The following is a 24,099-nucleotide window of genomic DNA, read 5'->3' as shown; positions in this document are numbered from 1 at the left end:
GTCTGACGGTGAAGTTTGACGACTTAACGCATCGGGAATGATTGGCTTGTAACGACACTGTCGTTACGACAGCGTTTTGTCTTTGAATACATGCGTTATTACTCATCTGGTAGTGTTTTCTTGTGCACAGCAAAAAAAACGGCGACAATACGCAAGAATACTGTTTGCAGACGTGAGCTCACATTGCCGTACAAAAAAAAGGGGGCCTGAAAAACAGCCTTCATTCCCGAAAAAAAGGAATTCAAACTATTCATTTATCGATACTGTACACCACGTTCATCCCGAGTATTTTTTTTTTTAACGTTGTCAATGTCTCCGCTTTTTGCCTTCACGTACACCTTTTTTTTTTTTTTTTTTTTTCCCTCCCAGAGAGGAGAAAGCAGAGGAAGGAGCGAGGGCGGCTACTGCATGATGGCGAGAAACTTGCTCTCTTCGGCGAGGCTGCTGAGGAGGGAGCTCATGTCGCCAATGGCCATGTTGTTGGCGCCGGGGGCCACGGCGGCCGGGAAGGTGGCCGACGCCCGGGGGGTGGTCAAACGCGACGAGGTCCTGGACAGACCTTGGAAAATGGAGGGGCTCAACGGGCCCGAAATCAGGCTGCCTTGGTCGAAGCCGTCCTCCATCATGGCGCCAAAGTCCAGAGCGACGCCGTCGTCCAACGCCGCGCCGGGCGCTGTCGCGGCCTCCACAGTACTGCTCACGAGGTCGGACGCGGGAGACAAGAGGGAGACGGAGTCGCCCGGACCGTTCCCGGCATCTAAGGAGTCCAGCAAGTAGTGGTCTTCCAGGGATGGGAACGGGGCTGCCTTGAGATCCGTTGGCTGGAAGGAAATGGGATCGCTGAAGACCGGTTGGAGGTACCCGTGTTCCGAGGCCTCCGTTTTGAGGGAACAGAGGGTCCCACCGTTCTGCAAATCCTGCGGAACTGCAGTGCAGCTTCTGGGGTTGAGCTGGTTCCTCACCAAGTTCCTGTAAGCGTTGGCGGGCGGCCGTGGGCCTTCCTGATTGGGATGAAGGACTCTGTCATGGGACAGGCTCGGGAGATTGTCTATGGAAGACCGAGTCAGGGTGTGGCAGGGGACTCTGCTGTTAAGGTTCTGCTGAAAGTGGTTCTGCATTCTGGAGGCCTGGTGCACAAGCGGTCCATCCACGGTCTTCGGGAAGTGGGGCCTGGCAAAGCCATTGTGTGCGGCTCCTCGCAGCTCCATACACGAGTTGGGGGGCGTCTCCAGCTTCACCACCGCGGGGCCTTGGGAGCAACTGTTGTGAAAACCTAGCGGCGCATTCTGCTGCACCACCATGTTTCCGAACCTGCCGAAAGGCTCGGCCGCCTGGGCCTGCCCGCCGGACCACCTCGCGCAGTTGCCATCCCTCTGCGGTGAGGGGTCGGCACTACCGGAGCTCACTTCGTTCCACTGGATGGGAAGCAAGCTGGGGCTCCTCCTCTGGACCATCTGCTGCTGTTGGAGGCAGGGGTTGGCCTGGAAGTTCATCCCCTCCGCGCCCCCCACGGACTGTTGTGAGATCTCCCTTCCGCCAGAGACTATCTGGCCCTCGCTGTGCAGGTAGGGTCCGCTGTCTGCCTGGGCTCGAGAGCGGAGATACTGCACCATGTCATCGGGAAGTATATCTTCATCCCCGAGTAGAGAGTACGCCTCCCCGTCGCCCTCCATGGCCAGAGCTTCCAAAGCGGCGTGCTCCGCGATGCTGGGGGTGTAGGCGGAGTGTTGCGGACCCCGCTGCAGGTTGCCCTCAGAGCGAGTGTAATTCTGCAGGCTCAGGTTGCGCGTGTCGACGGGCGGCGCCTGGTGCTGGGCGAGAGGCGGGAGAGGGTGAAGGTTGCTCAGGCTGTTGAAGCGCTGCACGGGGGGCAAAGCGCAAACGTCCGAAGGCTGCGTCCGAGCCGGGTCGCTGGCCCTGCGGTTGGGCGGCGCGGGCCCCTCGCCGGGGAAGAACCCCCTCCTCCTGTAGCCCGAATGCCCGTTGGCGGCCTCGCTGCAGCGGTGAGGAGCGACGAGCGGCGGCAGATGCTGGCCGCTGCCGCTGCCGCCTTCGTCCATCATGGCCATGCGAGCCTTGAGGCTCATGCGCTCCATGTTGGGGAGCGGCGTGGGCGGCGGGCCGCCCGTTGCCGCGGCGTACTTGGCCTTTAGGTGGTAGTGCTGCGCGGGGGTTAAAGCGAGTACGCCGCGGGAGCCTCCTCCGTCTCCGTTCGCTCCGACATTCCCGCAGACGCCGCCCGAAAGGATGCCGCCGCTCCCCGCCGCTCCGCCTCCGTAGTGGCTGGCCTCGCTGGAGCGGCGGGAAGCGTCGGTGGAGATGGGGTCGTACGAGTCGGTGGAGCTGAGGTTGTGGAGGCGGCGGTGTTGGGCCGCGCCCGCCGCGCCCTCGCTCTGGGACGCCTGGCTGGAACGGCGGCTGGAGAAGCACGGCGAGATGCCCGACGAGCGCCGGCTGCTGCTCAGGTAGGCCGAGCTGGCGGCGCTCCCGCTGCTGTCGCGCCGGTCACGGAGCAAGTTGAGCACCGTTAACTCGGTCGTGCCGCCCAGCTCGGGGTGAACGGGGGGCTGCGGCGCGGATGACGCCCACTGCTTGCCCAGACAGGATCCTGTGGAGACATGCGCGGCGACGGACTTCAGAATAAGAATGACACGAGCAAGATGGAAGGACACCCAAAAAAAAAAAAAAAAATGTAAAAAATGCCATAAGTAACAAAAATAAACATACACATTTGAAAATATAGGAAGTCACATTGAAAAAAAAACATTTTTAATCAATAAAATCTTAATGCTACTACACTAAAATAATGTAAAAATTACATATAAATTAACAGCTCAGATAAAATGATGAAATAAAGAAGCAATTAATATACTGAGGGATCAGTCATAGCCAATCAGAAGAAAGTCACTTGGGTAACAAAATGGAACAAAATAATAATGACAATAACAACGAATACAATATGGGGAAAAAAATATACCAATCAAATATTTTAATATGAATAATAATAATGAAATGTCAATAAATTGACGGGCCAAAGGCTTCAAATATTTTTACAGACTTGAATTGTTTGTGGACGTGAGCGACAGGAAGTGTCGGGGGGTATGCACCAGGTACCGCCATAAAACAAGGTTACATGCTTTCACTATCTGCTGTGATTCTGCGCGGATTTGTTTTGGCCCCAGCCGAGAGATGGCGGGATAATTTCTCACGGCGAGGTGGTTTGCATCTCGGGAAGGCCACCATTCCAGAAAAACCAAGAAAACATTGAAACTCACCCTTCCCCTGGATGGTGGCGAGCACCGACCCTTTGGGGGGCGGCGTGGGAGCCAGGGGGCCCAGCCTGGGCATCGCTCCGTTCACCTGCTTCAGCCTCTCCATCTTCAGGTGCTCCATCCAGCGCAGGGGGCGGCCCACGCTGCGCCTCGCCTGCAGGGTCAGCGTGGCTGCCGTCGCCGTGGAGACGGTGGAGTCCATGATGGGCGCCGGCCCGCCTCGGCAGCCGTCCTCCGCCTCTTCCTCCTCTTCGTCCTCCTCGTCCTCCTCGTCCAGCCCCTCCCCTGGTGAGCGTCCGGCGCTCACAGTAAACTGGACTCCACCGCTGGGATAGGCGCTGACGGGGGACTGGTCACTGCTGCATGTAGACTGACCGCCAGGGCTTGGCTGAGACGTCTGGGGGGGACATACAAGAACCTTACTTACTCACATCCGTCCAGTTTGAGATTTTGGAGCTTTAACAGATAAAGGGATGGACTATTTCTCACGGAAGGAGTGAAACTAAATATCAGTCGCGGTGTGCCACCCGGAACCCTTCGCAGACCCTTTTACATTAAATATTATGGAATCGATTTTTGTGTGTTTTCCTCTCAATAAAGAACTTTTACATACATGCATCTATTTTCTGTCGTACTTGTCCTCATTATGTCAGCCAGTCCTCTGGAGCCTAACCCAGTTGATTTGAGGGTGAGAAGCCAGGTAGATCCTGGACCGGTCATCACCAAACTCATGGGCAAAAAAACGTGACACCATGCAGCACAAAACTCTCACAGCAGAATCTTTACACGCAGACATGCGGAGCATTTCGCTGCAGCGGGACGCGTTATATTCGAGCAACCACAGCAAACGGGCCAGTCTAAAACCTGCTCAAGATGGGACTGGATTGTTTGTTGAAGGGAAACAAGTAGAGGATTTTCTATGCCTGTTCATCTCTCTCATTACACGACACAGATCCATAGCACAAAATAAAAAAACGTTGGGAACTGCTATTTCAGAGGCAGGTTGAACAGGGGCAAGGGTGGCGTCACGCCTCTCGTACGACTTCAGAAGCTGTAAAGTTTGTGGGCCGACTTCCTTTTTAAAGGTAGCGTGAAAATTGGGTCCCAGCGTGTCAAAAATGCTTTCGACAAAAGACGCCTCATTCCGTTTTGGCTGGCTGCTTTGTTTTTGGCGTCATCATCTTTGTCGTAGCAACACGACGTTATCTGCTCTTTTCTTCCCGTCAAATAGCCCGCGCCGCCGGTCTGCGTGCTCTATTTGAGACGAACAAAAGAACACTTTGCGTTCGGGACGCGATGAGAGGACAAACAAATCGGATGAAGGCCTCTAGCGACACTGTCTGCTGACTAATTAGGTTGTTTACCCAAACTGCTGTCGGGATGGGATTTTTTTTTTTTTTGGGTGGGGTGGGGTGGGGGGGGGCTCTGTTTAGTTACATCCTGTTCACGTTTGATGAGTTTGGCCGCAAATATGAGCTCTGGGCGCTGTCTGCCATCCACGCTTGGCGCTGTTGTACAGATGGATGCGACAAACAGCGCGATGAATTAATTAATGTGAATGGAAGGCCAACATGAATGAAAATGAAATGTCAACACGTTTGCGATGAGATGAGTCACGAGAGTGTAAAATAAGAGGACGCCCGTCTCACCTGATTACCCACTGTCCTTAGAAAACAACAAGAGCAATGCCCAAGCATTGGATAGAAGAGAACATGCAGTAGTTAGAAGATTAGGGTTAATTCAGTGAGAATGCATTTATCACGTAGAAAGTTTGTAAATAATGTTCCCCCTGGTGCGGTTTGCGCTCACACGCTCCAAAAAAAAAAACTTTACTATCTACTCATGGCGGAAACAGATTCATTTGCTCGCCATTCATTTGAATGGGAAACATTGCTTTGGCCCGCAAACGGAAACTTGTGTCTAATTAAGTTTGTGAACCGAGGCTGCACCATTCCACTGCATTTACTGTAATCATAATCCCATGAATGCACTTGAGTGACAGATTATGGCACGTTCCCGCTTGCGTGCAAATGTCATCATAGGAATGGGACCCACTTTTAAACCAAAGACCCAAACTGAGAGATTTAGGGTACAAAGGAAGGCAGTCCTTTGTAGGCTGCTGCGGACCAACGGCTGCTGACTTTGTGAACAACGCTTTAACGTATTTGGAAGCGATAGCACCCGGTTTTACAATGCTCTTTCTGAACCGGACCAGGGGGGCAATCCAATGACAGTTCAATCAAAAACCAACTAGACTTTGAACCTGATCCCACCCTGAGCTGGAGTCTTACCATGGGCTTCTCTGTCTTGATGGACTTGACCTGTAGACAGTCGTCCTGCTTGGAGGTAACATGGTTGCTGTATTCCCTTTGGTCCGCGTAGCCGGCCAATCCCAGCTGCCCGGGCGAGTGTCCCTGGCCGTTGGCGCCCGGCTCCCGGGGCTGCACGGGGGGCCGCGGGTAGTCGCCGCGCTGCTTCTTGGTGACGTGCGCCTCGGGCCCGTGCACCGTCTTCACGTGCTTGCGCAGGGAGCTGGGGTCGGTGTACCGTTTGGTGCAGCCGGGGATCTTACATACGTAGGGTTTCTGCCGATAAATGCGTACAGTGAGTGAAGCCAGGCACAGAGTTCTGCCGGGAATGGCTCAACACCCCCCAAAACGTGACACGGTGGGGTGCAGATGATACACTGTGATCAATTGAGTGAACGCTAAGCAGGAACTCGCTAGTCATGTCGAAACATACCTCGTTTGAGTGCGTGCGGTTCTGATGCTTGGCTCGGTCCGAGGCATTGGAGAAGGCCTTGTTGCAGCCTTCGTGCTCGCACACGTACGGCTTCTCGCCCGTGTGCGAGCGCAAGTGAGTCTTGAGATTCTCCAGACGGGAATAAGCCTTGGCGCAGCCCTCGAACTGGAAGCAAGACAGCGTCCGTCTTACACTTTTTCTTTGCGTGTCAGCCGGCGGGCTGAGTCTTACCGTGCACTTGTGAGGCTTCTCGCCGGTGTGCCGCCGCATGTGGACCACCAGCATGTACTGGGCCTTGAAGGGCTTCTGCTCCCTGGAGCAGTCCTCCCATCGGCACACAAACTCCTTCTTCTCCCCGTGGATGTGGTCATTGTTGATGTGCTGCAAACACGTGACGAGGTTTTCATGCGAGTTCACCCAAATCGTACAACAACCTCTTGGAAAGGGCGCAGAACCAGTAAGATCTTTGGCAAATGCTTTCTATGCACAAAACAGTTTGGTTTGCACTTTAAAAGAAAAAGTGAATCTAGCTTTTTCAAATACTTCTTGCGTAGGATTAGGATAGAAATCCGATTATGGGTAAGGGCATCAATGCATTTGTTTTTGCGGGCTTTTGATCACATCTTGTGTGGAGTGAAGGTCGGGTTTCCTGGTTTTAGATGCCCTTCTTGTTTAGGGTTGGACTTAGGGTTAATAAGGGTTTTGCGTACGGGTAAAATTTAACATTGGGCAAATTTACTCTTTTGTTTCTCAAGGCTTTTATAACCACTTCTTGTTTAGGGTTAGGGTTAGGGTAAGGATTAAGGACACCAAAAAATGAGTTATTCCAAAATGCGGATCCCCTTCTTGGGTATTTTCAAATCTAGCCTCCAAGGAGCCAAAGTGTTTTATGTGTGAGCAGACTTGAAGCCTTTCCGGATGAAGTCACCAATCTGCCTCTTTTGAAGACAATTTATACCAACCATTGACCTCAGCGGCCAATCAGAATGGACTAAAAGAGACTGCGGACAATAAAAAAAAAAAAAAGATCATAAAAGTCTGGATTTCCTTTCTCGGAGTTGTCAGGGTCACGTCCCTTCCGGGCAGGCCCCCCCACACCCCGCTCGACAATGGCATCTTTGTCCCGCCTCCGTGGCCCGAATCTGACCCACGGAGCATCCCGCTTTTGCGACGCTCGTACCCCCGGGCCTCATCTGGTAGAACAACCGCGGTCATTGGAAAGTGGACCTCCATTACTCTCCCGTGGCACTTTTTTCATTTTAAAGTGACAAAACAAGACTAATCCAGCGGAAAATGATTGTGTGGTCGATGAGCGTCAGCGGAGTGGCCCCCGTTCCCTCCGCCCTCGCCTCTCGAGATTGATCTCCTCGGTCGGAGGCCCTTTAGCCGCCGCTTTGCGAGGGAATCCCCGCGGCGAGCGATCGCTCTGTCGGTCGGCCGCTCGATATCCTCCCGAGAGCGATGGACGGGCGGCCGGCGCCTCCGAGTCGCGGACGTGTACGCGCTCGCGCCGGCTCTCGTACAAATGAAGGAGGCGCTTGACGGGATGTGATGCATGGGCCGGCCGGCTGACAGCGAGAAGGGGAAGCTCGTGGAAGTTCTTATTGGATCAATAATCTCCATGCTGAGCAGACCCGGCTACATCGACTAACAGGTGCTGATAGTGGCGCCGCCGCTTATTCATCTTCCCGCTGCCACCTTATCGGACCACAAGTGTAAAAACGCCACCAAGATGGATTTGAGGGGGCGGCTGACAGAGAACGCAAATGGGTTGGGGCGGGGGAGATTGGGTACGCCGGTTTATCAGTCACATTCAGCTATGCACGGAGCTCCTTCGCTAACTTCAAAATAGTTTCTTGGCACCGAGATGCCACAAGACCACATCAAAGCAATACTTTTTACATTCTGTAGGACTTTCAACTGGGCACTAAAGTTTTAATTTTTTCTTTTGTCATGTCATGTCCTTATCCAAGCCGCTTATCCTCACAAGGGTTGCAGGAAAACTGGAGCCTATTCCAGCTAGCTTCAGGCAAAAGGCGGACTACACCCTGAACCGGTCGCCAATCATTCACGGGGCTGATATCGACACCATCACTGAGCGGGAATCGATCCCACGCTGCCGGCACCAAAGGCAGGCGTGTGTACCGCTTACACCATCAGTGACTCTTCGTTTATCTTTTTTCAACAAATAAAAAACTCGTTGTGATCGGCTCCCGCCTGGGAAAGGCCGGAAACTAACTTGGGATATAAAACAGCTCGACACGTGAAATAGAAGTACCAGATCCCCGCGTCCTTGTTCAAGTCCTGGCGGGATGCGGCCGCTCACGCATGAGAATGTTTACAAGGCAACCCCAATTTCCAACAAGCCTCGGGACCCACAACGTCGTTTAGCTTTTATTAAACGCCCGCCTAATAAATCATACGCTCTTTTGTGATGTCACTCTCCAAAGTGCTTTGTTGTAAAAGCACAGGGAGGCGAGCCAAAAGACGAAAGGGGTATGGGGGGGTGACGGGGAGGGGGCGTGCAAGGGAGGCAGCCACAGTTGCCATATGTAATTCAGCGCACTCGTTTCATCTCGCGGCGAGATACTCCACGCCGATAAGCGGCCTAATCCTTCGCCGCATCAAAAAAAAAAATCTGCATTTTACCAATTAAAGGCTTGTGCCTGCAGTTAGAAGACGTCGGGTGGAGGGTAGAGGGGGGGGGGGCGTGTTTTTACTCGGATACTCTGCGTTTATCTTGCTGAAACACAAGTTGAAGCCAGCGCCTCGCCAGCGCCACCTATGGAGGTGACCACGTGCAGACCACCAAGGCTCAACTGGAACTTCTTAGGCCAACTTTCATTTCATTGCCAAAGTCACGTCACTTCCTTTGCAAATTTATGTTTTGGATTTTGTAAAAAAAATAAAGGATTTATCTTGTAATTCTTTGTCATTTCTGCTAACAACCCAGGTGAAACTTGGATCCTCCCCAACAAAAAAAAAAGCTTGTTTCTCCGATGAGATGCAACACTTCAAAATATGTCCGCTAAGCGATTAATCGACCAATTGGAAAAATATCCGTTTAACTACCGTCCCGTGAGCTAACAACAATAAAGATATGAATTATAGGCGCAACAATACAATACAATAGTTTTACAAGCGAGGAAAAAAAACTGTAAAATACGCAAAATGAGTAGATTTGGCAGCAATTAAAAAAAAATTCTGAATTATCTTTGTCTTGTGGTGAAAACAAAGTTTAAAAAAAAAATCAGGGAAAAAAATTCTGATCATTTTTGCCCCATTTAAAAATAATTACATTGTTATCAAATTAAAATGATTTTAAAAATTACGTCACACAAAATGTAATTATCACTTCACTACAGCGTTAGTAATAGTTTACGTCGCATTCCAACAAATTGGGGACTCTGTCGTGAGGCATTAACCCCCCTGTAACAATAAAAGATGGCGTCTGGAGGCCATGCGATGGCATTATGCGAGAGTGGGGTTTGGGGGGGAAAAATGGGGTGGGGGGAGGGGGGGGAAGCCCACTTCAAGCTCAACATTAAAGAAGCCACCATGCCTTATCTTGAAAAAGTCGGGCCTCTGAGGGAAAAAACGCCAGGGAGGGTAAATGAAAGTGAAAATGAGAGCAGGAGGGAGGGAGAAATAAGAGTGGGCGGTGGGGGGGTAAGAGGTTCACCACCACCCCCCACCCCAAAATCAAGAGGAGGGTCCAATTGAGCGGGCGAGGGCCGTAAATGGAATCAATGAAATAAACAGCGCAAAGTAAAAGTGACACCCGCCTCGCTTGCGCTGACTGGCTCGGCCAGATAAGTGAGCTAAATTGCACAGATCCGACGTTTATCTTATCGGCGCCGGCGATAAAGTAACGCGGCGCGGCGTTTGAGGCCCGGGAAAATATGCGGCGAGAGCTTTTGAACAAGGTGGAGCGCGACGAGGGTGGTGTGAAGGCTTAATTCCCGAAATGAGGCCGAGCGCGTTTGAACCCCGGCTGCTCGTTCAAACAATTAACGGCGCGGCGATACCTCGCTTGGAAACGCTTCCGAGGGAAGGGGAGGCGGACAAATTGATGTTTTCGTGACCTCGGGCCTTGGGGAGGTCACAGTCAGGTCCGCAAACATTTTTTTTCTGTGAATTGTTCACAATCAGGAAGCACATTTTGCTAATAACAGCTTTGTAAACATTTTTTTCATTTATGAGTGATTTGTGCATCCAATTTCACGACAAAATTCCTGAACAGACACTTTGAGGCTATCTCTGAAAATGGCGCCCTTGGTACCGATCCAAACGCGCATTGTTGGGCCTTGGCGGAGGTCTTCGCTCAACTATTCTGTTCTTTTTTTTTCCCCCCCGCGTTTCCCCCCCGAAGCTATTTCAGAAGACAAATGAGGAGTGGGGGGGTCGCGCCATTGTTTGCTTATATGGAAATCCCCTCTCAACCCATCAAGTCGACCACCCCCCTCTCGAACCCCCCCAGCGGGCTTGTGAGGGGGACTCACTGTGGTCCAAATACTCCACTTATCCTCTTACTGAGGCGAAGGAGGAGGAGGGGTGGGGGCCACAAAATAGATAGCGCGTTTTCGTCGGGGTTCGCTTGAATTAGAGGACGCGGCGACTTTTAATGACATCTTGCCGCGCATCTGCGTGGAAAATGAGAAATAAAATAGCAAAAAAAAAAACAAAAAAAAAAAAAACAATTGCGCCAAAAGGGCTTTTGTAGCTCGTCGGAAGGGGGCGACGGTGACTCGCGAGGCCCCCTGCTGCGAGAGGGGAGCGCTTTCCTTGCCCGCAATCAACCTCTTACCACAAACATTGGATTTTGTAATAAATGGGTCGTATTTTGCATAAAACACTTACTTTTTTGGTCCATTTTTGAAATGTATTATTTTGTTTAAAAACTACTACATTTTGCCATATTTTCTTCAGAAAATTCTGTACTTGCCATAAAAACCATATTCTTCCACGGAAAGGATTAGATTATGCAATATATGTTATATCTCTTCGAAAACAAACTAACACGGCGCGAACGCTAGCGCAGGGCCGGTAAAAGTCACTTCCTGGGCACATATATTGCACCGGTCTCTTCTTACCTTTTCTGCTCGGGTGCCCCCCCACCCCCACTTGCGCCCGTTAAAAAAAACCCGCACAAATTAGCCGCATCGCCGCATAAACCGCAGAGTTTAAAGCGTGTGGAAAAAAGTCGCGGCTTGTAGGCCGGAAATTACGGTATGTTATCATTATTACTGTTTCCCACGGAAAGCTATGCCACAAAAGTTTTCTATTTTGCGACGTATATTCTAAATTGTCCTTAAATGATAATATATTTAAATGCTATAGTGCCCATAAAATGCATGATAATTTGTAATTTCCCATAATATTCAGTCACGTAACATAGCAAAAACTAATTTGCCAAGAAAATGCTAAAGTCTCTGTTAAAATAATGATAATATAATAATTGAAAGGAAATGCAAAATTTCCCATCAAAAATAAAGACTACACGTGGCATAAAAGTGCTTCCCAAATGCAAAAACTATTGCGAGAAAATGGATTTTGCAGAGAGGATTCCGGTGGAGACGGCCACCTGGCGGGAGGGGAGATTCTTCCTCCCCCCCCCCCCCCCCACCGCCCCACCATCCTCCTCCTCCTCCCGCCGGCTACGAGAACTTGTCAAGCTCCTCCGGCGTTTGAGCGTCGCCCTTCAAACGGCTCGCGGGCGAGGATATCAATTATGGATTGCGTTTACCGCCAGCGTCGGCACGTCAGGACGAAGGACGGCCTTTTTTCCCCCCATTTTCTGCGCCTTCCTTGAGCTCTGTGACCTCACAGAGACGCTCCCAATCCAAACGAGCGCCCGGCAACTCGAAATAAAGTGTCATGGGATGTCTGTCCTGTGATTGGCTCTTTCAAACTTGCCATCAAAGCGCAATATTTGACTGTAAAAGTGCTATATTTGTCCGCCAAAAAAATTAAAACGGAAACGCTGAAATTTGCCGGCTTTGCCATGCAGAAACAGTGTTTTGTCCAATAAAAGTGCAACATTTTCCACATGAATATGATATTTTCTACATATCCTCAAGCAAATACTGGTGCAGAAAGAAAAAAAAATGAATAAACGTCGCCATAAAAGTCTGATGTTGCCCATTGTAGTTTACTACAGGGACACAATATGATAAAAAATATATATTTTATATAGAAAACACATTTGGTCAAAAACATTCTCTATAAAGCACAATATTTTTTTCATTAAAGTTCTTTTTTTTTAGCAAGAACTTGTACTCTAATGTTCAAAATTGTCATAAAAATTATTATTTTTTTTTTATAAAGCATGCTCAGATTTCTATAAAACGCTACACTTGCCCATAAAAGTGCTGCGATGCCATAAAAGAGAAACAGATTGACATTTCCCAATAAAAACGATGTAACTTGCCATAAAAGTCATACATTTTGACTTCCAAAAAGCAGCACGTCGCAATGAAAAAGATACATTTCCCCACGAGCGTATATTTTTGTGTGACCCTGAAAAAGCAAATTTATGACGAAAAACATGGGCCTCCATTTCAGATCATGCTTTGTTGAAAAAAATGTAACTCCCAAAACTTTTATCATGTTTTTGGTTTTTATTTTTTTTTTTTGGCTTTACCTGCACGAGCTGCTCCTGGGTATCGAACTCGCGGCAGCAGTTCTCCCAGTGGCAGTTGGTCTCGTAGACCACCTCGGGCTCCTGTTTGCCTTCGTCCTTGTCGCCCTCCTCCTTGACCAGCGTCATGCCGTCGGGGTGATCCTGCCACGCAAGCGCCACTCGCGTTTACACATTTCACCGCCGGTAATGGAATAAACCGGCACGCCTGGCGTTCAAACTCCGGGTCGTTTTCCGGCCCGACGTTTGAGACAGACCTTCGGGCTCCCTTTCTCAAGCTCATCACAAACTTTTGGCGTCGCTCTGCGGAGCCGAGACGTGAAAAAAGCCACCGACTGGCGCTGACCCCGACATTTTGGCCTTGAAAGGCAGACTCGTTGGCTTTTTACGGCTTTTTCCGGCGGCAGGATTTGAACCGGCGCTTTCTGTTCCTTACTAACAATTTGTAATAACAAAAATTAAATAATAAAACGAGAATTTTCATAAAATACAAGATGGAAAAAGTGCATCAAAAACTAAAAATACCACCGTGCCGCCCCTTTGAAATGCAAAAAACGATCTACTTATGCAAGTAGATGAATAAAATTCTATTGATTGAATTGAACAAAAGCAATCCATGCTTGAGAAAATAGTAAGAAATCTATTCATTCCCAAAAAAACAAGAAAAAAAATCACTTTTTTCTTTCCAGCTAGCCCGGCGTTAAGTCCCAACATTTGAAAATGGCCGCCATATATTTTTGCGCAAAATCCGGCAAAATTCCCGCAAGCCTCTTCAATCACAAAATAGTTTCCAGGTCAACGTAAGGTCGACCCTCATCCCTCGCTCGAGTACCTGGATACTGAGCGCTCCCGGGCTGGGCATCTCCTCCTCCGGCTTCATTTTGGAGCGCTTGTGGTGCATCGGGTCGCCGGTGCTGCTCACCGCAGACTCGCTGGTGGGTTTCATCTGAAGACGAAGTCGGGAAATTGTTCAATAAAAGACGGCACACGTACATCGAGCACAGGTAAAGGAAAGTAAAACCACTGAAGCTATCCGTCCGTGTCAATATAGCCCCCCCCGCGCTCGTGATTAATGGAGTGAGCGGCGGGACGCGATGCTAACAAGCCCCTCGCTGTCGGGCGACGCCGGACAGGCGAAACTCCCGGGAGGAAAGACGCCGGCGGCTGGCGTTTCCGAGGCGTGGCCGGCGTACGGCCGCCGCTGTCTATTACCCGTCATGATGAATTGCCGGAGGTGCCAAGAGTACTTACGCGTTGTACTTGAGTACAGATACTAAAAAAAAAAGCATTTTATCCCCCTATATTAATGTACAATACCCGTTTTGAGTACTTGCCCCGGCTGTCCACTCGCTCACCTGCGAGGAGTCACCGGTGACGGCCGAGCGCTCGCCGGCGCCCAGGCCGGCGGCGACGGCGGCGGCGGCGGCGGCCGTGAAGCCCGACACGGGCCTCTGGGTGGCGAAGGCCGGCGTCGGGTGGATGAGGGGCGGGCTGTGGCCGAAGGCGGAGCCCACCATGCCCGGCTGGCGGCCCATCAGCTGCTGGTGCATGTGCAGCGCCACCGGCGTCGGCGGGTAGGCGAAGCTCAACGCGGGGCTGAGCACAAACACGCAGGAAGTCACAGATGACAGGATTTCGGATTAGAAAGAGATTCATACAGAGGTCAAAATGAAACTGACGCCTCAGTATGTGGAGCTGCTAAACACGAGTGAATTTCTGCTTACAATCCCCCCCACCCACATTTGGAGGACGTTTGTCAAACTTCAGAAAAAATATTCATCAAATAATAACACAAATTTAGCATAGAACCTCTTCTGCTGGTCTATTCTTCTTTCTGCAACTTTTTAAAACCCCAAGGACAAACCGAAGACAATGCAGATTAATCGAGGTATTGTTTCCAAATTTTTACGGAGCGCATCCCGACAGGGCGGGGCCAAGCGCTCCGGCGCCGAGCCGGCCGCGTGATGGACCGACTCCCCGGCGGCTGGCGTCAGTCACACCAGAGGACGGGGCGCCCAAAGAAAACAAGATAGAAGCGAGCGGCGGGGGGAAGATCCGTGGCCCCACCCACGGCCATTGATCAGCGATCCGCGCCGAGAGCCCGATCAATCACGCGGCCGGCTCGGACCGCTGTCCCGCTGACAGGATGCGAATAGGCCGAGCCGGCGCGCCTATGACTGATATGACAAGCCGGCGGGGCCCCCAAATGCGTCTCGGTCCATTGATTTCCTCCTCACCGGTAATAAGATCGGCAGACGTATGAGCCGCGGAGGGAGCGACGCGCCGCGACGAATGGACGCCGACGACATTCGCCGTTTCTGCAAATCTATTTTTGAAAAATCTGTCACGAGCGGACCTCTCCGCACTTCGGCGGCGGTGTGAAGTGACATTTGGGCACATTTGCATAATAACCGCCCACGCACCCGTGAGCTGATTAGGGAGTGCGGGTGAAGATCCAAAGCCACTTTCGAACTGCAATCCAATGGCGAAACTGCGTGATGGTGTCCAGACCAAAAGGTTGGCAAGAAGATTGACAACAGCGTTTTTCTGCCCTCTGATTAGCAAAACGTTTCACAGCCAACTTCTACACGCGTCAGTCTTCTTTTTCTTTCGGCTTGTCCCGTCATGGGTCGCCTCTTTTTCCATCATCACTGCAGATCGCAATATCCTCTGCAAACATCATGGTCCAAGGGGATTCCAGTCTAACCCCGTCTGTCTGCCTATCCATCACTACCGCAAACAGGAAGGGGCTGAGCGCAGAACCCTGATGTAGTCCCACCTCCACCTTAAATTCTTCTGACACACCCACAGCACATCTCACCCGCCACACCAGACTTGCGCATGCAGTGCAACAGTTCCTCTCTTGGTACTCTGCAAAGACACGACCTTCTAATCGACGTGCGTCAATATGTTTCACTGAAATGTCTTTAGATGAATACTGATTCCTCGCGGGCTTACCTGATGGCTCCGGCCGACAGGTGTCCGTAGGATCCGCTGGTGGATGAGCTGGAGCGCGAGTTATTGAGCATGGTGACAAGCGAGTTGGGCGAGTTGCGGATCATGGTCTGCAGGTCGAAGCTGTGCTCCGACAGCGGCGAGATGGGCAGCGGCCGCTTCCTGCTGGGCCTCGACGGCAGCCTCGGGCTCGGGAAGCGAGAACCTGACGGGAGGACGGAGAACCTCATTCCCGGTCCGACAAAAGTTCACCCCGAGTCCTCGAGAAGTTTTTCCGACGACATCTTTTTGTCAATCACGCCACAAAAGGGACGGCGGCACCGAGCGCTCGGCTGTCACTTGATGCACTACTTGCATTTCACGCCAAAGAAAACAAGCCGAATGCTTCGGCGGTGTATGCTAATATGTCTCCCGGTCCAATTTGAGTCCTCATTCAGATGCAATCAACATAGCGAAGGAGAAAAACAAAAAACAAAAAAAACAAAACGGGGGTTTGAATGGGTAAAAAAAAAAAAAGGCGGCCGCTATTCTCCGGGCGCACGCACAAAGAGCCACGGGTGGAGATTAAAACATGACTTTTGTTGTCTTTTCACGCGGCGATGTCACAAACAAGGCGGCGAACAACGACGGGAAGGGCGGAAGGGGGGGGCAAGTGAGGGGATGCGCCACTTTGTGACACAACGACTTTGTGACTCAAGGCTCGCAAATAAAACATTTGCGGTTGTTCCATAAAAGGCAAACAAAAACGGCTTATGCGGCACCCCCTTCCACACACACACAACCACCCCCGTATTTACATCCCCCACAATCCATCCATCTCCCAAATGTAAATGCTCCGTCTCTTCAGTTGACACATCCAACGATTACGGAACACTCCATTCACATGTTAATCAGCGTGTGTGTGTGTGTTTTCATATTTGTGTGTGTTGCAGCTCGAGTGTGTGCGCGTGAGTCTTTCCGAAACGCAACAACTACCTTAACGTCGACAAACCAAAGAGTCTCCAATAAAAATACTATTAACGGGACAATGACGCCACAAATTGCTGGCCAAACTCCGCCCACACGAGGTGGCGCCGGCGAGCTCGGCCCCTTCCGTGTGTGACACCTGCTTCCAATCGGGTCTCATTTGGACGAATCCGTCTATTAGTCAAAGACTTCAAATGCGCCCTTTATGGCGGTGTCAAACAAAAACAAAGACGTTGAGTGTGGTGTCCCACAGGGTTCTGTACCGGGACTAGGCTTGTTCATTTTGTACATGAATAACATCTGTAATGCTTCCAATATGTTCAGAAACTTTTTAGTGCATCGACACGTCTACTCGATTTCACGTTTATCTGTGAAACTGATGTTAGGGGACAATTTCTTTCGTTTTAAAACATTTTGGGTGGGGAGGGGCTAAAATGAATCCATTTTCACCAGGAACCACACGCGTTAGCACTGGTGAATTTTCACGGACGTCGAGACCCCCGTGAAGGTGATTTATTTGTCTGAATATGAATATAGACAGCGATTCGAGAAGGCCCCCGAATGCGATATCGGGGGTCTGGTCTTGATTGTCGACAATCAAAAATCCTCGGCTAGTTCCCACTACGGTTCCTCTCACCACATTCAGCGAATGTTGTCCGAAACCCGCCTTGGCCACAGGAATTAATGGCGCAGCGCATAAGCGGGCCCGGCTGTCCATAAATCAAAAGGAAATTAGAGGGACAGTTGCGCTTCGGGGGGGGCCGGGACGCTCCTCTCTCCTTTTCGGTCCCGGCGCGAGGCGAGGCCGATTCATCATTTGGGCGGTGCGCTAATAAACATCGGTCCCGTGAGGCCTTTCCATCCGAGCCGGGTGTCCACCCCCACAAGGTGGAAAGTGTCCCTCACGATCGCAAACATTTGTTGGGTGCATCCGGAGCTTTGATTTATATATTGGCCCGCGGCCTGTTTGGGGGGCTGGGGGTGCTAAACTAGAGGGCGCTGTGGAGTTGTTGCTACACTACATAGATAATTTACAAAGATTGATTATTTTTTTTCTAACGTATGCCGTCAAGGTTTTACGCTTTGCCATTTCTTCTTAGAAATCCGCCAGTTTAAATTGCCTGCGAGGGGGCTTTAATTACTATATTTATATTTTAACATAACGTACCCCCTTTTGATACAATAATTATATTTAGGACAATGTCTATTTGTTTGCGTGGTCACATATTCCGCTGACTAATTGGGTACCAAATTAAGTTCAAACACTTACTTGGGATGATTAAAATAAGGAGGCGATAATAGTTGAGAAAATGGGAAATAAATCCAGACCTAATATAGTGATATAATAAATGTTTTGACACTAATTAGCCAGTAAGAACGTAGACAAAAGCCTGCGAAAAAGCATGACGAGGCTAACGGGCCCATTGTTTCCTTAGCGCGGCTCGCAGCGAAGGTAATTACGCTCAAATAGTCGCTGTAGCCCCGATTAGCTCGGAAAGCCTCCCGATGAAGAGCGTTTTGTTTGAAATTTGAGATGAGTTATGAGCGGCGAGGATCACAGGCCAGTTTTAAGTAAAGAGCAGCGCATCCCCACTTAAACGTGCCACTAATTGTTTTGTTTCACTCCATTAATCTTAAAAAGTGACAAAGAAGAAAGGATCCCCCCGTGATGAATGGCGGGACACTCCGATTCCCGCTTAAGAGCAATTAATTTCCCGATGGCCGCGCAACTCGCCCAACTTTTAATGAGTTTGTCGGCGCGCCGTCCGCTCTCCCATCAAAAGCGAGCCCGGGCCAGGGCGCTTTGACCTCGCCCCGTTTCCTCTTTACACTTTAAAATACCTCATTAGCATAAGTCCCCAAAGACGGTGGCTCATTTACTAAATCGTGCCGCCACAAGCGGAGCTGATGGCGCCGCGTACGGCGGCGGCAGGTGCGCTCCGCGCAAAAACACCTCACGCCGGTGGCCCGGCCGCTGCCTGGCCCTAAAGCACATAAGCAACCATTTATCGGATGTTTGGCTTAAAAAAAAAAAAAAGAAAAAATTATTTACCAGTTTTGTGAACAAAATCAGAATAAAGACGAATCACTGATGGCGTAGCGGTACACGCGCCTGCCTTTGGTGGATAGCATTCCCGCAACCCTTGTGAGGATAAGCGGCTTGGATAATGACACGACAGAATCAATAAAGAATGATGTACTTTGCCCGATCTATTTCTTCACATTGTATGATCGCCCCATAATCACGGAATGTTTTTTACAAATTTTAGTTTAGTTTAATTTTAGACATTTGAAGGCTCTGCAGACTCGCTGTACTGATGAATTTTACAAAAAAAAAAAAAAAAAAGTTTCTGAGTCCAAATCCAAGCAAAATGCAAAATGTACTGCATGGTGTTGTCACTTACTGTCCATGGCCTGCAGGTACTCCATGTGCAGGGCGCCGGCGGCCCCCGAGCCGGCCGAGGCGGCCACGGAGGGCAGCAGGTCGGCCGAGTAGGGACTGCGGTGGCCCGCCAGCAGGGCCATCTGGTGGTAGTACTCGGAGGGCGTCAGGCCTGCGTGGGGGGCTGAGGCACAGCACAACTTGAAATTGCATCCGAATCTGCGTTCGAGCACTTGAAAAAAAAAAAAATGACAGATGATCTGATACATTTCTGTGCCATCTTGTTACGCTGCGGGTCAAACGGACCCGGTTTCGAGTTAGGGGAAGCAAAAAAGTGAAGTAAAGTAGTTTGGGGTTCTCGAATTTAACTGCACCACCAGTTTTGTTTATCCAATGATTTTATTAGATTTGTTTGTCAGGAACAAGCCAGGGGTCAAACTGACCCGAGGCCATGTTAAACCACACTTCAGAAAAACAACAATTAACATTGTCCACGTCTCATTTTTAATTCCGTCTCGTTCCGCTTAATTGCAAATATGACACTTAAATACAAAATAATATGACAACGCCATAAATAGCAAATTCCATTTTGTGTTGATGGCACATAAACTGTGTTTGCTTAACTCGGGTCAATTTGACCCACATCTTAACACAAGAATTGATGCTATTATTATTTACGTATTGTGAGAGGTAATGCAACTAAATGGTGATTGAAATTGAGTTCAGAAGCAGAACCCCCCCCCCCCCCCCCCACATTTGTCACACTTTTGGAACCTTAAACACATCCCCGGGTCAAACTGACCCGTCGACTTTCTTGCTATTCGTGACAAACAAACGCACGTTGGCACGCGTTTCTCGTATCTGCCGCGCGCAGATAGGCAACCTCCTTCCTTAAACGCTCGGCGCCGACGGAAGGAAACAAAAGGCCTAAATCTGCCCGGCTGGATGTGGCGCACACACCGACGGTGGATATCCCGCCTCGGTTCCGCGCCGCCGCCGCCCTCCCACTCATTTTCCGAGTCATTCCCCCTCGTTTCGCCGGAGTCCTTGAACCGTCGCCTAAAAATAAACATCTGGCGCTGGTGGGTTTTCCTTATGCAACGGGCAAAAAAAGATGGCGGCATTTGGATGCCAATATGGAACGCGTTCAGAACCACAGAGTTCAGCAACCTCCCCCCGCTCCAGAAAAGACTGGATGAGGAGATTTCCTGCGTGCGATTGGCTGAATGATGGGGGTGGGGAACCAAAAAAGATGCTAAATTAATTTGATCTGGGTATTATATCCCTGGTGGAAGTGGGGAGTTTGCCGATTGTCTGGGCCGTTCCGCCCGAGCTTTGCATTTGCATTGAGCCGTAATGTGGCCCATTCATACGCAGAAGACGGAGGAAAAAGAAGAAGAAGAAGAAGAAGAAGAAGAAGAAGAAGAAGAAGAAGAGCTTTGCTTGGCTTTCTAAATCAGAAACGCTGGCATTGGCAGTGCGATCCCGGGGGCATCGCCTGCGTGCGCGTGGCGCTCTGCGTTCTTCGGCGTCGGAAGACGCGGCGAGGGAGCGGAGGATCCCGCCCGCTTTTGAGGCCGCGTTAGACGCCGCTAATTCATTCATCGCCGCGCGAACGCTCATTTTTAGCGTCCGATCAGAAGGCGACTCGCTGTTGTGCTCATGCTAATGCTCCCGCCGTGCTAACAGTTTAAAACAGAAAACATACTAGTAAAAACCACTGAGACACGGCAGTAAGACACTAGCGCAGTGCTAACAGAGCCGGACCGGTAAAAATCACTTCCTCGGCACATATATTCCACCGGTCTCGCTCTTGCCTTTTCTGCTAGGGTGCCCCCTTGCGGCAGTTACAAAAAAAAAATGGACAAATTAGCCGCATCACCGTATAAACCGCAGGGTTGAACGCGTGTGAAAAAGGTCGCGGCTTATAGGCCGGAAAATTACGGTATATTTCATGTTTGAAATGCATTTATTTGTATTTGAGTGAGTCTTCTGCTTACCACTAGAGAGCGCTACCGTACCACGCTTTGAATGACTGCACTAAAGAGTGACGGCAATTCGTTATCAGCGTCGTTTGACAATCGGCCCGCACGACGAGCGGTTAGCGCGTCCGGCCCACAGTCGTGAGTTTCTCGGTTCAAACCTTTGCTAAATGTAGCTAAATTATGACAATCCAAAAACACCTTGGTGGACTCCTGCTCGTCGGACTTCTCTGACTCTCCTACTTTCACACAAGCAGATCAGATTAAAAGTAACAAAATGAATTAAAAATAAATGAATTCACAGCGTTGACGTGTGACTCAAGGTTCCGCCCCCCCCCCCTCGTCGTGACAAATCCAAACATGACGTCTATCAAATCTAATCATCTTTTCATCAAAACCCGATTAAGGAGTTCCACCCACCCCCTACTGTGAGCTTGACCCCGCCCTGACCCCCCCTCGCTAGGGTGGAACAGTAAGTGACCCTGGCGGTCTTGGGCATGACTCACAATTGAAAAGGATTAGCGCCCCCCCCCCCCGAGATGGAGATGGATCTGCTTGCCTCAGATTTTCCAGGAACTAGACCGATCCCGTCAATCAGGAAGGTCACGATCGAAGCTCATTAATCAATAGGAGGAATTCTTATAGTTTTTATTTATTTATTTTTTCAAGTGAAATAAATAAACCAAGGCGCTCACCGTCAGCCGGGCTGAGGCCTCGGGTGGCCGACAGCACCGAGATGGAGGGGCTGGCGAGGGGCTGCAGGGACCGGAGGTAGTCCACGTAGGGGTTGATGTACGGGTGCGAAGGGTGGAAGGGGGACTCGGCCCCCACCGACGGGTTCCGCTGCGGCGAGATGCGGATGAGGGAGATGTCCGAGAAGGCCGGGCTGCCCGCCAGCGCCGGGGGCCTGCGGGAAGGACGGCAGAACCGGATTAAATCGCTTAACGGGTCGATCCTGAAACAAAAGTCAGTGAAAACGGAAACGGGATCGAACCAACAAACACGATAATAAGGATTTGAAGTCAATGGTGACAGAATAAGCATCCGGGGGAGGTTCGAGCCCGACTTGCCAATGGACCGTTCTGATAAAATTCAAAACGTCATTCGAAAGGAACGTCGACGATCGGCGGGATCAAAGCGAGCCTCGACGGCGGCGGCGCTGCTCGTTCTTTCAAATGGAACGTGCGAACTGATTTCCTTCATCTTTTTCATGCGTGGAAATAAAAGTGGACAAAAAAAAGCCCCCCCTCGCACCGTCTCCATTCTTGTAATTGGCTAGGAGGGGTAGGAAACTTCATAATGACGGCCTTCATCACAAAGGCCTCCCCACCCCCCACCCCACCCGAGGATGGGGAGAAATCCACATATCAGGCGCACAGTAAACCGGCCGAGAGATTAGACCGAATTAGCCCCTTCCGCATCTCGGTCTTCCTCCTCCCGGTGGACCCCGCGCGCTGCGACACACACACACAAAAAAAAAAAAAAGACCCCCGGGAGGGAGCCAGGATGAGGACGGATGGGGAGCGACTTGCGAGACCCGGCCGAAGAATCTGCCTCGCCGCGTGACCTTGAGCCTCGGAGTGGGGAAAATGGTGGGGTGGGGTGGGGGTAGCGGAACAGCCCAATTACGACCTCCGCCGCCCCCCCCCCCCCCCGTCGGCCCTCCGCTCTGCAACTAATGAAAGCGCTCAGGCCGGGGGCCAATAATGAGCCCTGCGCACGTTATTAAAGCTCACATACACACTTGTACACACACCGCTAACGGCGCCATTCTTTAATTAGCCCAAAGGCTCTGCCGGGGTGTCGGTGCGATGACACGTCTCACACACACATCCAAAAACAAACAAAAAAAAGATACACACTTTTACTTTGATCTGTTGTGCTTTTATAAGCGCTATAAAGCTAATTATTACCTCTTGAGCAAGGTAAGATTTGTTTGAAAAACAACTTGCAGTTGCACCTTAGCTGATAAACCTTCCCTATTAAAATGAATACAAATGTCGTCATTAAACTTTTAACCCCCCCCACCCCCCCGAAAAAAAACCAGACCCAAAAATGTTTGTAACGTGATTTCTACAGAGGAAAAATTGCGCTCGAATGTACACACTTAAGAAAACATAGAGTAATAGCCTAATTAAACAACGTCAAGAATGAAAAGTTTTTGCATCACGATTTCATACTTCGACACCCGCTGACATATATCAATTATATATTAAATAAAACTAAGAAGAATATCTCTTCTAAACCTAGTAAAATGCCGTCGTATTCGAGTTTTGGTTTTTGGCAGGAGATAACTTGTGTGTATTGTTGTATGCTCTGTTCTGTTCAAGTGTCATCCCTATAAACATTCTAAAATAGGTATTGTAATGAAAAACACGTGTAATATTATTCACTTCAATGTCTATACGAAAAAATAAAGATGAGCGGAGAGCGCGTCATCCGTGCGCAAAGTTGCGGAAGTGTCATTCTACGACATCCAAGTGGTCGCCATATTGGAATGAGTCTCCTGCCCGTGATGTCACCTCGGACATTCGCCAATGAAAACACGCCGTGCATCCTACTATGGGAGACGAACACGCCCCTTCTGAGACGGAAGCTCAGAACATCGCACAACCGGGCCATTATTACCCTATCGTTTCGAGCCATATTTAGATGATATGCGGATCACGGCCAAACCGCCTCCGCGCGGATTTAGCACATTTAGCATCCCTGATTTACGGACTACGCCCCTCCCTCCCTACCTATTGTTTTTTTTTTTTAGTAGCTGTATACACACCTGCCTGTCATTTGGAACCCACAAAGCTCTCGTCCTTTGCGCCTGTGCAATCCATTTTTCACGACGACCCGGGTCTCTTCGAAATTTATGAAGGTTAAATCCATCCTCCCGAGTGTTCGCACAAAATCCAGCAATACAACGAGCCGGCATTTTGGCTAACCCTAACGCGAAGGAACAACGAGCTACCTTTCCAGCGGGTAAAACTAGTATAAACAGACGAGACCGCTTGGTTGCGCTACCGCCCTGTACGTCACTTCCCGCTTCTTCCCGAAAACAAATCCCTCGAGAGGATTTTCATGGCGGGAGTTACAAAAAGCTGTATACGTCAAAATCAGGAAAAGATGGCTGGGTCCATACCGGCTTTTCATTAATAGCATACTAAA

At 50.2% G+C, this 24,099-nt stretch overlaps 1 protein-coding gene across 6 annotated transcripts in view; it reads right to left on the bottom strand.

The window, feature by feature from the left end:
- Positions 1 to 401: 401 nt before the first annotated feature.
- gli3 (GLI family zinc finger 3) overlaps positions 402 to 24,099 on the bottom strand; it is a 97,209-nt gene continuing 73,511 nt past the window's right edge. For all 6 annotated transcript variants that reach the window (XM_061804534.1, XM_061804533.1, XM_061804532.1 and 3 more), the window contains 11 exons: positions 21,636 to 21,847; positions 18,981 to 19,142; positions 15,613 to 15,814; positions 14,010 to 14,250; positions 13,487 to 13,600; positions 12,658 to 12,798; positions 6,246 to 6,395; positions 6,015 to 6,179; positions 5,564 to 5,857; positions 3,276 to 3,669; positions 402 to 2,608 (listed from right to left, as the gene is read on the bottom strand). In XM_061804534.1, the coding sequence (XP_061660518.1) occupies positions 402 to 2,608; positions 3,276 to 3,669; positions 5,564 to 5,857; positions 6,015 to 6,179; positions 6,246 to 6,395; positions 12,658 to 12,798; positions 13,487 to 13,600; positions 14,010 to 14,250; positions 15,613 to 15,814; positions 18,981 to 19,142; positions 21,636 to 21,847 (4,282 nt within the window). The remainder of the gene's footprint in view (positions 2,609 to 3,275; positions 3,670 to 5,563; positions 5,858 to 6,014; positions 6,180 to 6,245; positions 6,396 to 12,657; positions 12,799 to 13,486; positions 13,601 to 14,009; positions 14,251 to 15,612; positions 15,815 to 18,980; positions 19,143 to 21,635; positions 21,848 to 24,099) is intronic.

The sequence above is a fragment of the Syngnathoides biaculeatus genome, chromosome 19 (genome assembly GCF_019802595.1).
Source record: "Syngnathoides biaculeatus isolate LvHL_M chromosome 19, ASM1980259v1, whole genome shotgun sequence".
In the NCBI taxonomy this organism is placed as follows: domain Eukaryota; kingdom Metazoa; phylum Chordata; class Actinopteri; order Syngnathiformes; family Syngnathidae; genus Syngnathoides; species Syngnathoides biaculeatus.
The sequence above is the reverse complement of the archived record's forward strand: the minus strand, read 5'-3'. Positions and strand labels throughout refer to the sequence as shown.